Genomic DNA, 14,399 nt, shown 5'->3' with positions numbered 1-14,399 from the left:
AGTCAGTCATTCAAGGCCGGCCCACTCTACCTGTTTGTTTGACGTGGAGCCGAGCCATTTTCTTTAGGGAGTGGAAAAAGCATTGAGGCTGCAGCAGGTGGGGGAGTGTAATAACTGCTGCGAGACACTTCCTGGTTTCACTAACCGGGTTCGTTTCAGCTTACAAGGTAAGATCTGCTCTTGTTGTCATATATTAATATTGTTTATATATATATATATATAAACTACAACAATTACGCAAACAAGAGGGTATAGGAGAACGAAAGAGAGATGAGAGAAAGAGATAGAAGTAAAATTAGTTTCTTAAGATTCATAACATACAATTGTTCTCAAAATAATTTACATGATGTAAATTCTACAAAATAGCGAGAATGTTAAATTATGTGAGGAAAGTCTGTGATGGATGGCATTAATAAAACCGGTTGCTCATGATTGTTTGTTTAACTTATGCAAAATTCATGTGACTCTTTCCTGTCTTAAGTTTCATGTCAGTGCCATTTTAGATATACATAAATTTAGAAGAAGATAAGTCATCATTATGTGTTCTAAACATATACAGTATGGATTTTATGTTTTAATCCAGGACAATAAAAGAAAAATGTATTGTTTGAATGAAGTGACTATAATCGACTGATTATAGTAGTAAAATACTAAGGAAGTCATGATGACTTTATTTAATTTTTTTACCAGAAATAAATGGCCTACTTAGTAAATGGAATCTTTGTGCGCCTAACAGGAAACCACATGTCAACACCACATACAGATAAAACACACTGAACTAAGTCATGCGCTGTGTGAAAGTGTATGCCTTTATCTTTTGACCAAGACTGACTTATGCTCTGTGTATGTTTTTTTTGTTTTTTAAGGAGAAAGCAGTTGCAACAGTTATGGGTGTGTTAACACTTCGGCTTTTAGTATGTGGCCAACTAATATTGTTTTCATTGGTTGTGAATAATATAACCAATGCACAGAAGATCGGTGAGTCACCATCAAAAGCTCCACCTCTGAATGCAACAAGAAACCACACAGAGGACAATGCTTCAAATTCATCCAGCAATTCAGCATACAATGATAGTAGTACAACTCAAAACAACTTGAACACACAGACGACCCCTACTGGCTTCAATAGTACTTTGGGACCAATCCAAAGCAATACTACAGTCACAGGATCAGCAGTGCAGCCAAACTCAACAGAAAACGGTCAGACAACCCAATCAGCCACATTCACAACAATCAAGATCAATTCAACAGCTGTCACTTCTACAGACAAAAGCACTCATGGCAACAATGAAACTGCTGCATCAAGCACTACACCAGTGACCAAACAAACAGCGATTACTTCTCCCACTATAACTCAAAATGGCACAACTTTTTCCAATGAATCTCAAGGTAGGTTTGAACATATCCTAGCATTAATAATGTAAGCCAAATAATGAAATATGTGTATCCTGCTTAACTATTCATACCTCTATTTTAAAGCAGGTGGTGGCCTGAATCATTCAGAGAAATCTCTGACTATTTTATTCAGCATTCTGCTTGGTGTAATAGTTCTGGTAATTCTGATGAACTTTGTGTACAAGTACGGCAGAAGCAAAGAGAGAAGTATCCAATATACTCATCGCCGTCTCCAGAATGAAGATACAGGTTAGAAGAATCTGTTATCTGTTTATGATCTTATCAGTGGTGTTTACCAAGGTAACAGTCTTTTTTTTTCATAATAAAAAAATCCAAACAATTACTCACAGCTGATGACACCATAGAAATGGGTTATTGTCTGGGAAAGTTGTCAGGCAAATTCCAACTCCATGCCATCAATTTGTGCATGGGCAAGCCCATTTAATCTAGTTTATAGTTATCACAAAGATTATATACTCATAATAAAAATTATGAATAGTATTACAGTATTGTCTGTAAATTGCTTTCACAGGTGAGCCGTTTGCAGTGCCAGATGACACGCTGGTTATTTCAGGAGGACTCTATGACGGCCCTCAGATTTACAACCCCACCATGACAGTGCAGAACGAGGAAGAATTCCAGACAGACATACCTGGATCTGCTTCCAGACCTACTCGGTTCCGCTTGGAGTTTCTGAGAGAGAATCAAGACAGAGCATTTGACAACGAGCCCTCCACCTTTCAGACATTTCATGCACATGACCAAGAGCCTTAAGATCTCAGCAACAAACCTCTTTTTATTCAAAAAACAAAAACAAAAAAAGGTTTTTTCAGTTCACATTTTGAGATGAAAATGTTGCTTTTACTTAAAGCTTCTATGAAAAAGGCTGTTTTTAAACGGCAATAAAAAAAAAAAAACTTTGAACTAATGAAATTACTGAACATAACAGAAAAACACAAATATAAATGTAAATACACAAATATAAATACAAAGATTTGTAACTGCAACCAACAACTGTACCAGGAACATCTTTTGATAAATATCGTAAAGTACTGTATATTAACTGAACATACTATGACGTGAAATTGTTTTGAGAGCTTAGAATAAATAATATAAATATTTCTGCCAATTCAAACACCAGTATAAATTGTAAACAATCAAAAGCTATTGTCTAAGGAGTGTCATGTGCACTATGTAATTAAAAAACAGAAAAAAAAGAATCATCACATTTTGTATGCATACAGTTTCAAGCAAAGATTTTGTCTGTAACTTTTTTCTTCTTCTTATCTGAACTGCTAACGGTGGTCCATCCAGCATCTCGCATTCTCTTCATTGCAGCCAGTTTCAGCGCTGTTCCTGGAGACTTACACATGAAAGAGCTCTGCACCTGCACATCATTTGCACATGATGACAGTCAAAATAAGAACATAAAGACAATTTTTGAAAAAAAAAAAACTGGTCAAATGTGATTTTTTTTTTTACCTTCTTGACCATGTCCAAACTCCCAGTGTTTGGGTCTTTTGGCTGCATAGGTTTCTTTGATTTAACAGGTCTTGGAGAGAAACTCTGCACACCAGATTAAGAAGGAATTAAGAAAGAGTAAGAAACCACAAGCCTAACGATTTACTTGAGTTGACCACAAATAAATAAGCAGAGCACTAAGGAGTCTGTTTATAGCACAATACTAATGGTATGCGAATAGAGTGACAGTAGATACAATTTACCAGTATGTCATTGCTCTCGGAGTTGTCTGACTTTGGGTCCAGCTTCAGAATGTTTTTCTTCCAAGACCCCTTAATCTCAGGTGAGGGTGGTGTGCAGATTCTGAATGACTGAAGCAAAATTAATGAATAAATAAATAAACTGTCTGGCTGGTACAAGATGAATAATAAGATGGTATTAAGATGAATAATAGCTAATGTAAACAATTTACGTTGCCTCCATACCTTTATTTGAGGCGTTCGAGTTTTTCTGCTCAGGCTCCATAATGGGGTATGAAGGACTTTGTTCACTTCTCCCTTGCACCAATAATAATAAAAAAAGACTGTTATATGATAGATGTGAAGAATATGTACAAAATGCACAAAGATAATGAAAAAAAAAAAAACCTACAGTAGGAGTGTAAGATGCATTTCTTGATGGAGTTTCATATTCTTCCTCATACAGAGTCTTCTTAGTGGTGCCAGCTTTTTGAGTTTTAGAGATCTTGTTTCCTCCCTTCTTTGGTTTGATTTCAGTTAGCTAAAACAAGATTTTCATGTTGTACTGTTCACGTTAAATTGCCATGTATACCTATGGTATCTCAGTTGACAAGGTACAATACCTGGTAAAGTGTGTCTTTTTCAAGAGATGAAACTGGTGTCCTCAAGCCCATCTTTTCTTCTTTGAGCTTTTCAAGTTGTTGTCTCAGCTCATCATTTTCTACTTGCAGGTGGGACAGCTCCAGGTCCTAAATTTATTGGTTATTTGGTTTTTAGAGATATTACATATTATACCTACTAAAGGTACAGTCTCACTTCAGCAACCTTTGGTTAAATGTCTCAAACACAATGATAACTCTACAATAAATGTAATTATTAATCTTTTGGACCTAGGACTTTTGGATTAGCATTAGGGGTGTGCACGACTATTCGATCTGTAATTATTATTCGAAAAAGCAGTGAATCCACGATAAATCCCAAGCACTAGCTCGCAGTTATAATTAAATGCACTGGGTGGCGCTGTGGAGTGTGTTAACAAGTTGTGAGTATTTGATCACATAATGTTGTTGTCTGCCTCGCGAAGTTTGGAATTACTTACTATTTTACTAAATGATCTTACAAAATGGAATTACTTTTGATCAAATGAATTAATTAATCTGAGTTATAATATCATCACCACAATGAGAAATCCCAGGAAATCCAAACAGTCGAATGAGGAAAGGCAGCTGACCAACACTGCATTCACGACTGCAGGTAAGCGCAGCTGGACCCCGCGTGATCCGAAATGATAACTTGTCTAATAGCAAAATGATTTTGAGACATATACTTCCTTTAAGTATCTTTGAGGGAGACCGGTTTAAGAACAGAAAACGCAAAGTGCTGTTAGAAACTTAGAACACCGATATCTTTGTATCTCTGAAACGTCTGTCTACCTTTTCTCACTCGAGCATAAATTGCTGGCGGCACCCCTGCATGTGGATATTATTGTTTTTCTCAACATAAACATCTAACAATATAAACACGATAATCATATGCTGACTCGAGTGTGTGTGTACGTTCTGTACGATATCTGGCGCAATCTGCTTTATTAGGCTTTTTTTCCATTTGCGCTGCTTGAGCATGCTTTTAATAATGCTTTTGTTTTTTATATTTTTTTGTTTACACATAGGCCTACTGTTTAATGCTTTCAACTAGGGCTGCACGATTTGGAGAAAATGTCATTTTGCAATTATTGAGGTCAATATTGCGATTGCTATACAATAAACAAATGATTTCATGAGTCAACTTGCTTGATTCTAAAGCAAAATGCGCACACAGATTAGTGATAATTCTGAAATGTGTATTTCTCAACTCAAACTAGCAACAACAACTAAATGATTGATAACATCTATAATGATCAATAAGCCATTGAGGTCTGGATAAAAATTAATCCACCCCCATTTAAAACATTAATTATAGCCATCCACCATTACAGTGATTCCACAATTGAAAGCTATAATTTTTTCAAAAACATTTATTAGGCTTCAAAAAATATAACAGCTTTTAATTTAAGTGAACTTAATAATACTCACATAAACCCATTAAAAAAGTCTTATTTATCTGTGCCCTTCCTGTCAGGTAGGACATATACAGAATTTGAAGTTATAAAACAGTCTGCACTTCATAAATTATAAATTATATATAGACTAATCCTTATTAAAGCTATACAAGTTCTTTAGTCAAGAGCAGTGAGTAATTTTCTTTGTTCTTTGATTAACTTTACTGACAGAAAGCTTTGGCTGCGCACTGTCTTTTGACTTGTCGCGCATTAATGGTTTGAACTAGTGCAGCACGAATAATCGTATCGCAATCGTAATCGCGATGTCAAACCTATGCGATTATATTAGGCAAAATGCCGCGATTTTATATGAAATAAACAAATTAGGGCTATTAACGCAGCATCTCTTCTTTTTTGTCATCCTTTGACTAGTGTTACATGATCCCGCTCTTCGTGCAAATGCCTTAAAACCATTTTGCACGACAAAAAAGTCAAAAGAGAGCGCGCTGCCTGTGAATGTCCTGAATGTGACTCACAGAAAAACGCACGCCAGTATAATGCGCATGCACAGACCGGGTGCCAGAATACAGTTCTCTTTCGAGCTTGAACGAACAATAACACACACAATTATGCCAAAATGTCGTTTTGTCGATTATCTTCATAACATAAGAGCAGTCTTATGATGGACGAAAAGAGTTGTGCTTGTGAGAGAATGAGGCGCGTGTGAGATACGCGTCTCGGCAACGGCTGCTCTTAAAGGGCCAGCAGCGAATAAAGCGTTCCGTCAGTAAAGTTAATCAAAGAACAAAGGGAACAGAAAATTACTCACTGCTCTTGACTAAAGAAGTTTTGTAGCTTTAATAAGGATTAGTCTATATATAATTTATAATTCATGCAGGAATACACTGCAGGCTCATCTCTCGCGTATCCAAGGTAAATCATCAACACTATCATCCCTTAATTACATGTGTTTTATTTAACTAAATGCATCATAATCTGCTAAAACGCATGGGCAGGTTACTTATGTTCCTGAACAAGCGGGTACCCGAGTCCGGGTTGCTTTCACATTCACGCGAACCGCGGCACGGGCCCGTCATGCACGCAAGTGTAAACGGGAGCTACATAACTGCGTGCCTGCCTGCTTTCAGCGCGACTCATTATTAGGCAGAGCTAAGAGTAGTGGGCTAGTCCAGACTCTTTCAATTCAATTCCAATTTATTTGTATAGCGCTTTTCACAATATCGTTTTCAAAGCAGCTTTACAGAAAATGCATTGCATCTACTTTACTATTCAGAGTGATGTTATCAGTTATGCTTTTCAGAAATGTACATAAATTAATACATTATTAGCGTACTGTACATTTTTTAAGGCAGAACAAAGAGCTAATTTAAGTAATACATACATGTTTGTTATTAGAGGATTAGATTAGGACTCTGACTAATATGGTATAGCCTAATGGAAATGCAGATACTTAATGTTTAGATTGTTAATACATAATGTTTTTGAACAGGTGACATTTTATGTTTTGGCCCTTCAGTTGAGTTCAAAATAAAATGGACACAACGAAATAAACACTTGATTTTTTTTTAATTAGTCGTTTAGATTAGTCGACTAATCGAAAAATTAGTCGAAAGATTAGTCGTTACAAAATTAGTCGTTAGTGGCAGCACTAATCGCAATATTGACCTTATTAATCGCAATATGACATTTTCCTCAAATCGTGCAGCCCTAGTTTGAACTTTAAAGCATTCGCACGAATAAGAGCGGGATCATGTAACACTAGCCAAAGGATGACAAAAAATAACAGATGCTGCGTTAATTGCGTTAACAGCCCTAATTTGTTTATTTTACATAAAATCACAGTATTTTGCGTCATATAATCGCATAGGCTTGACATCGCGATTACGATTGCAATATGATTAATCGTGCAGCACTACTTTCAACTAAAAGAAACTAACATACAGTATATTGTAAGCTTGTTGTGTATATTGCCTAATGGTAAACTTGTTCAGAAATGGTGACAAAAACGTAAAAAAAATTAAACTTAAAAAATGCCCATCCCTAATTAGCATCTCAGGCATCCAATGACAACTCAGTTATGCTGAGTATGATATTCAGTGCAAACAACAGAATTCAATATTTACCAGGGATGCTTTGCTTGCGTTGACTTCAGCTTCTTTCATTCGTTTTTCACTCAGCTCAGCATCTTTTTCTTCTACCATTTTGTCATACTCATGCTGCAAAGAAAAGAAAATACATTAAGATGAATGAAAAGTGCCTAAAAACTAGGGCTTCCCCCTAATAGTCGACTAGAAGAGGCTTGGTCTACCAAAAAATTGTATTAGTCGGTTAGTCGCAGAAAAAAAAAAAACCCTCCAAAGGAAGTGGAAAAATCAGGCAGGAGTGCGTTTCCCGAAAGCATCGTTATCCAACTATGATCGCAATTTCCATTGAACTCTATTGGTAACGACGGAACTTGCGACCATAGTTGGCTAACGATGCTTTCGGGAAGCGCACCCCAGGCTGTGAAGGACAGATCGTTACCGGCAGGAAATCCAAACATTCGCCTATCATTCATCGACCACAAATATGACTTATCACTCGAAACATGTAAGTAGCAGCAACTTTACAAGTCCGCTTGCATTAACCTAGAGAAATGTGCACTATTATTAGGCGCCTATTATTAAGTTTTTGTGTGAAGAGCGAGCTTACTGCATGACATACAGGTGCCGGTGCGATCACTTACATTTAATTTAAAATACTCCATCATTTTTGGTCATAAAGATAAGTAATGCAAACTGTAAAGGGTCAACTTTTATTTCTGTAAACTCACAATAACAACAACACATTTTGCTTTTGTAAAATAATGAAAACAATCAGGATGCGCTTTCTGCCGTCTCAGTCAGAACTGGAGAGCGCGTCACATAAATAAACCGAAACTCAGAGTCAGTGTATAATTGCCTCACAGACATGAGAAATATTTCTATAGAAAGCTTAAAATGTGTACTTTTGAATGAACAAATTCAAATGGAAAATACTAGGGCTGGGCAAAGATTAATCGCATCCAAAATAAAAGTTTGTGTTTACATAATATATGTGTGTAGTGTGTATAATTATTTTATATAAATACACACACATGCATGTATATATTTAAGAAATATTTGCATGTATATACTTTATATATATTTATACATAATTAATATTATATATAAATATTTGATATATTAACAACAACACATTTTTCTTAAATATAAACATGCATGTGTGTGTATTTATATATACAAAATAATTATACACACTACACACACATATATTATGTAATCAGAAACTTTTATTTTGGATGCGATTAATCGTTGTCCAGCCCTAAAAAATACATATTCTCAGATTATGTATTCAGTATGAAACGTGAATATTCGCGTCAACATCGTTGACAAAATCTCTGCAGCCACAGAGAACATTACCAATAAATTATTACAATGTTTAAACAGTGTCCTTCTGTTTTTACACGACACACTCATAATCATTACTTTTGCTGGTGCGCTGTGGCAAGCTTTATGTGTGCGCTTGAGTGCTGATTAGGCTTTGCATTTTATATAGAAGGCTCCTTATTTTGATTTATTGCTTATTAATAAACGCGTGATTAGTCGACTGATCACTTAGAACGACTACTAGTCGATTAGAAAAATCTTTAGTCTAGGGCAGCCTTACTAAAAACAATTGAAAATATTGTAGAATTTTAGAGACCACTGGAAAATATTAAGAATGATAATGACCTTGTGCCTCTCCATTAAAGCAACCATGTCTGATATCTTTTGCTGGCATTTCATTTCCATGTCATCTTTACTCTTCAGTGCCTCCATGGCTGTTTGCTTCAGTTTTTGCATCTAAAAACAAAAACAAAATACAAAACAACAATAAAACATAAACATTATTTGCATCATGTCTTGTTATTGTTTTGTTTTAGTTATTGCATTTAATGAAAATAAATAAATAAATAACCTCAAGGTTGAGTTGTGCCTCTGCTGTTAATTTGTCTTCAAAGTCAGAGCGTATTTTCTGAAGCTCCTCTTCCTGATGTTTCTTTAAATTATCCGAATCTTCCTTAAGTTTACTTATCTAAGAGAAATATGTCAAATACTGTAACATGACCACTGTTTTACTTCATAATTCAAATGTATGAAAAAGCAGTGTATTCAATCTGTCCTCTAAAGAAAACTTGTCACGAATTAAATGAATAAAATCCTGAATACCCTTTTAGCAAAATGGGTTGCGAATGCCGTTTCATGTATTTCATGTTTATGTACTTCATGTTGACTTCAACAATCTTCTTATAACATTATAATTTTACAAAATAATAGTGAAACCTCTTTAACACATTCCTTGTGAGGTTTTGTTTTGGTTTTAAGACAATTTTCAGTTTAAAAACAAGTGTTTGAGTACAGTGCACAATAATGTATAAGTACAACACAATCAGATTTTTTTACCTTTGACTCCAATGCTTTGATTTTTTTTTCTTTTATGAGAAGTTCTTTCTTTGCACTTTTGCCCTGTTGGGGTGATTAAACATGAATTATTGTTAAACACATGAGATTACACACCTCAACAAACTAATGGAATAAAACAGTATAATAATAAGAACGCACACTCTCTCTCAACTGCTCCTGAGCATTCTTTCTCTCTTCATCCTGACCAGCAATTTTTGCAGATAAAATATTCACCTGTTCCCTGGAATATGAAATTGTACATGCAAGACAAAATAAAATTATGAATGAAACCAAATTTGCAATGTTGCAAGACAAAAGTCTCCTCCAGTCTTACTGAAGCTGTTGCTTCTCTCTCTCAAGTCTCTCTATTTCTGTCTTCTCCCGTTCGGCATTTACATTGCTTTCCTGTAAAAAACAAATAAACAAACAAACCATCACATGCAGCATTTGAGGTCATTCTGTAAATTTACAACATTTAGAGGCTTGATTTAATTTACAAACCATTAGATGAGACTGAAGGACTTTCTTCTCTAAAGCACCACTATCAACCTGTTGTTGAATGATGTCTTTCTGCATCTGCAGATCATTAAACTTCAACATCAGCTCCTTGTAATAATCCCTTCAAGCAAAAAACAACTTCAATCAGTTCAATAAAATACTGTACAGATCTCAATTATACAATAGAAAATGGCCAAAATTTAATTTAATGAGATTTAAATGAACATTACATTTTTAACTCATTTTTTCATAAGAAATTTAGTCTACATCTCTGTTTCGATATTAATTACTCGCAATACAGATCCATTTGCAAAACATTTTTGATGCTAAAAGAATTCAAAGATAGATTACCTCCCTTACATTACTACCCATATCAATATTAACTGTATAGTATGTGAACCAGTATGCAATAAATTAGAGGTTTAGTTTGAGATTTAAAGATTAATGGTGTAAAATCAGACAGGTTGTGGTTGCTCTTACTTCTGTTCCTTTAAGTCCCTCTCCAATCTTTCTACCTCTTTAGATGATTTACAACAGCTTTCCAAAGCTCCTGACAATTGTTCCTCCATCTCTTTCAATTTAGCCTGGATGAAAGATGTACATATTTGAGTATCCAAAATATTTGTCCATGTTCCATCATATTACTCAACTCAAACAAATAAATATACATGATGTGTAATATAGTGAAAAACTGAAACAATATGTCACAAATGCACAAAAACTGAAGAATGTCTTGACCTCTTTTAAAACAACAGCTTCTTGCAGCACTTCATTATCATGTCTAGCTTTTGTCAGGGCCTCCATCATGTTTTTCTTTTCTGTGGTGACACTCTCCGCTGCATCCTGAGAGGGGTGAATGTTAAATATGAAGCACATGTAGCACTGAAATTATGGAGGATGCATTTTACTATGCCGATGAATGCTTAATGACCTTCTACTCACTTTCAAATGATTTGCCTCACTTTGTTTCTCTTCAAGTGAAGCAATAAGCTGGAGCATCTGAACCTCACTTGTCTTTAATTTTTCCTTTATAGAGCAGAGTGAGTTTGACTTCTCATTCTGTTAAAGAAATACTGTGAGATTAGTTTCATAAATGCATAAATCATAGAATATAAATGCTTAAACAGAAATACATACCAGCTCATCTTGAAGTATCTGTATTTGCTTGCTATGGTCCTCTTTCTGCCCCTTGATAACTTCTGCATGAAGATAATGCAACCAATAATCTTAGAATGGTACAAAGCATGCAACTGTGCCATTATTTATTAACATTTACAAACTTAACACACCCAATTCTGCGCTTTTGACACTGAGTTCATTCCCCACTGAGGTTATCTTTGTCTCAAGGTCTTGTACCCTGTGAAAACAAAGGAATCATTTCAATATGGATTACAATTAATTATTAAAGTTCTTGGTTTAATATTGTACTTCATTTCCACCTGTGCTATCAGCTTGAAATGTCTACTTTTAAACGAACCAATTCGAATCGAAAACAAATACTCTGATTATTCAATCCAAATGAAAGGTGCATTTCTCTCTACAGGAGCGTGCGTGTTCACGATACTGCGGAGATGACGAGTCAGCAACGTCAACTTCATCTTTGCAGTCAACACAGTCTCAGAAAACTCTAGTTTATTAATAAACATTTAAAATGTCTCCTTGCTATTTCCCCCCCGACACATTCATAAACATTAGGCTGCTTTTGCCAGTGCTTTGTGGCAAGCTTGTGCGCGAGGCATATATTTGGCCCCTTAGTGGCCTATATGAGTCTGAGTATGTAAAAAAAAAAAAAAAAAAAGTCAGCAAACTGAAAAAATAAAACCAAAGTTTTTTTAATGTAATCTTGTTAAAACAGATTTCATAAAATTGGTATGGAAGAAAAGTATCGTTCAGGAACCGGTATCGAAATCGAATTTTTTTTAATGATATCCATCCCTAATTATGCTAGATCTTGAAATAATATACTATGAAGTACCTCTGTATCTCAGAAGTTAGTGAGGACTGCAAAGAATTCACTGTCAGCTGCATCTCTGCAAGTTGGTTTGACTGTTGCTCTTTGATGTTGTTTAGTTCCTCTAGTTCAGTGTCTTTCTTTTGTAGAACTTTCTCATGGTTCTCCTTGCTTTGCTCCAGTTTATCAGTTAAGGCTCTCTGGTTTTCCTTGGGAAAGCGATACAATACAATACAATAAAAAAAAACTGCAAAACAATACCGTGAATTTCTTTAACCTTTATGTACTACCTTTACAAATAAGTCCAAAACAATTGCATTAAGAGTAAGACCTTGTTTAAGGACAAACCTCAATCTCCCATTTGAGTTGCTCCGTCACCTTGAGTTTTTCCTCAAGCACCGCCCGATCCTGTGTAACATTCTGAAGTAATTTCTGATGTTTCCCTAAAAGCAACATGAGTGAACATACATGACTTGTGGAAAAATTAAGGAAAGACTTATGCAATGTGTCTTGCATTCTTACTTGCAGACTCCTCTAGCAGACTGCAGCTTTGCTTTGCCTCTTGGAGTTTTACTGAAAAATCTTTGAGATTGTTTTCTTTATCTTGGAGTTTTTCTTGAAGCATGGCAACCTCAATAAGTCAAAGCAAGGAACACAAAATAGATATGCGTTTTAGTCAACACATGAACACAAAGACAGGTGAGTGTTACAGTATGCATTAAAAGTTTCAAAATAAAGACTAACCTCCTTCTCCTTCACATGGCATTCACTCTGGAACTTCACTTTAAGATCCTCAAACTGTGCAAGGCATTCTCTTACTGTAGGATGTTAACAATACAATGTTAAAATGTTTTATTTTGTTGCGTCAAATACAGTACATGCTTAAAATGAATGTAAGTTTTAAAATAATTAGACAAATTATTTAAAAATGAGCACATGTCAACATTTCCTGCTGATCAGCCTCTGCCTGCTTTCGAAGACTTTCAAATGCTGCCACCATCCTCTGCAAATGAACAAATTACAGTGTCGTGAAAAGAATTGTCCCAATCTAGGGTTGGACCTATTCCCCACGCTTCACCAGTACTAGATAAAGAAGTAAATACACCCATTATATAGTTACCTGAATATTCTCACTGTTCTGTATAAACAGATCTTGAGTTTCTTCCCGTTCAGCCTCAACTATTTCAGGCAAAATTAAAAACACATTATTGTTCTCTAATAATTGGCAATGAATTAATACATTATGTTATGCTATATGACATCTTTTAACATGCTCTCACACTTACACAGATTCATTTTCTCAGCAGATCTCTCAAATGTGTCCTTTAGTATGTTACACAAATTTCTGGTAGCATTACTTCTGCATGATAAAAATATAATATAATATAATATAATATCATATAATATAATATAGTAGTGTATGCGCTTATTTAAATATTACCCATGATGTACATACTTATTTCTAAGGTCTTCATTCTCATTGAGTTGATCCTCTAATTTCATGCTCAGAGTTTCATTTGCAAACTGCAACAGACATAATTCTGTCTTTAGTAAAGGAGACAAAAAATACAAATAAAAAAGTAAAACAAATGTACTTCCCACAAATTATTTACCTGAAGCTCTTGAATGGCTTTGCGCTGCGTGTCAATGGTTTTTCTGTTCTCCTGAAGCTTCCTGTCTTTTTGTGAAATCTCAGAATCTACATTGAACTTCCACATTTTAATTTTCTCAGCTTCATCCAGCAATCTGGAGTACAGCTGGCTGGATCTTAATGATGTCTATAATGCAAAAGCACCATAGTAATTAAACTGCTTGGATTTATTTTCATTATGCATTTTACGGAATTCAGAACATGAACCTCATTATATAGTATACAAATATATGAATGATTAATCTTAAAGCAATAAACTAAAATACAAAATGAAATGAGCATTCAATCTGACCTCATCCTTTTCCATTGGCATGACTGCAACCTTCTTCATACCCTCTTTAATCACAAAGTATTAGGTTTAATGAACATGTTGCTTTTAAGACTGGAATTGACACATTAAAACCTATACATTTTATTCATAAATATTAACGTAAAGTTACACCTCTACATTTTAGACTTTATAAATGTTACCTGGTCTGGATGCCTTCGTAGGAAGCACCATTTTGGATGGAAATGGAAGGCTTGTCTCCATATCTGAACACTTGTAACTCTACAAACAAAATACATGTAACGTTAGCAGCTAGCCTGTCATTCTAATTCATTAAAAGTTCACACAGCAGTTTTAGCAGCCGGCCATAGGTCAAATAGCAACATTGTAACGTAACGTTAGCACAAACAGAGA

At 35.0% G+C, this 14,399-nt stretch overlaps 2 protein-coding genes across 4 annotated transcripts; one reads left to right on the top strand and one right to left on the bottom strand.

Annotated features, from left to right (window-relative positions):
• The first annotated feature begins 58 nt into the window (after positions 1–58).
• On the top strand, positions 59–2,650 carry si:ch211-105j21.9 (sialomucin core protein 24-like). Of its 2 annotated transcripts, none has more exons than XM_056270361.1 (4): positions 59–167; positions 867–1,389; positions 1,483–1,644; positions 1,928–2,650. In XM_056270361.1, exons 2-4 carry the CDS (start codon positions 888–890, stop codon positions 2,167–2,169), a joined length of 906 nt encoding a protein of 301 aa, XP_056126336.1. In that variant the 5' UTR covers positions 59–167; positions 867–887; the 3' UTR covers positions 2,170–2,650. The 2 variants fall into 2 exon arrangements, with proteins under 2 accessions (XP_056126336.1, XP_056126335.1); XM_056270360.1 differs by having other exon boundaries at positions 1,480–1,644.
• On the bottom strand, positions 2,308–14,256 carry sycp1 (synaptonemal complex protein 1). 2 transcript variants are annotated; one of them, XM_056270348.1, is made up of 29 exons: positions 14,189–14,256; positions 14,010–14,053; positions 13,680–13,844; positions 13,523–13,590; positions 13,353–13,426; positions 13,187–13,245; positions 13,003–13,069; positions 12,811–12,884; positions 12,589–12,697; positions 12,415–12,509; positions 12,091–12,266; positions 11,405–11,472; positions 11,253–11,314; positions 11,058–11,174; positions 10,854–10,958; positions 10,596–10,699; positions 10,119–10,236; positions 9,952–10,022; positions 9,777–9,858; positions 9,618–9,680; positions 9,133–9,249; positions 8,907–9,017; positions 7,278–7,370; positions 3,719–3,844; positions 3,508–3,636; positions 3,342–3,413; positions 3,120–3,227; positions 2,878–2,961; positions 2,308–2,782 (listed from the first exon to the last, which is right to left on the bottom strand). In XM_056270348.1, exons 1-29 carry the CDS (start codon positions 14,247–14,249, stop codon positions 2,642–2,644), a joined length of 2,763 nt encoding a protein of 920 aa, XP_056126323.1. In that variant the 5' UTR covers positions 14,250–14,256; the 3' UTR covers positions 2,308–2,641. The 2 variants fall into 2 exon arrangements, with proteins under 2 accessions (XP_056126323.1, XP_056126324.1); XM_056270349.1 differs by lacking the exon at positions 9,133–9,249 and having other exon boundaries at positions 12,091–12,275.
• Between the last annotated feature and the right edge of the window lie 143 nt (positions 14,257–14,399).

Source organism: Rhinichthys klamathensis, unplaced genomic scaffold (assembly GCF_029890125.1).
Source record: "Rhinichthys klamathensis goyatoka isolate OS25496 unplaced genomic scaffold, OSU_Roscu_1.1 h1tg000303l_1, whole genome shotgun sequence".
Taxonomy (NCBI): Eukaryota; Metazoa; Chordata; class Actinopteri; order Cypriniformes; family Leuciscidae; genus Rhinichthys; species Rhinichthys klamathensis.
The sequence above is the reverse complement of the archived record's forward strand: the minus strand, read 5'-3'. Positions and strand labels throughout refer to the sequence as shown.

Coding starts and splice junctions, on each gene's coding strand:
- si:ch211-105j21.9 (XM_056270360.1), top strand. CDS start 888: ATGGGTGTGTTAACACTTCGGCTTTTAGTATGTGGCCAACTAATATTG. Junction 1,390..1,479: donor TTTTTCCAATGAATCTCAAG/GTAGGTTTGAAC, acceptor TCTATTTTAAAG/CAGGTGGTGGCCTGAATCAT. Junction 1,645..1,927: donor TCTCCAGAATGAAGATACAG/GTTAGAAGAATC, acceptor TTGCTTTCACAG/GTGAGCCGTTTGCAGTGCCA.
- sycp1 (XM_056270348.1), bottom strand. CDS start 14,249: ATGGAGACAAGCCTTCCATTTCCATCCAAAATGGTGCTTCCTACGAAG. Junction 13,070..13,186: donor AGAACAGTGAGAATATTCAG/GTAACTATATAA, acceptor GTTCATTTGCAG/AGGATGGTGGCAGCATTTGA. Junction 3,845..7,277: donor ACGCAAGCAAAGCATCCCTG/GTAAATATTGAA, acceptor CAATAAATTTAG/GACCTGGAGCTGTCCCACCT.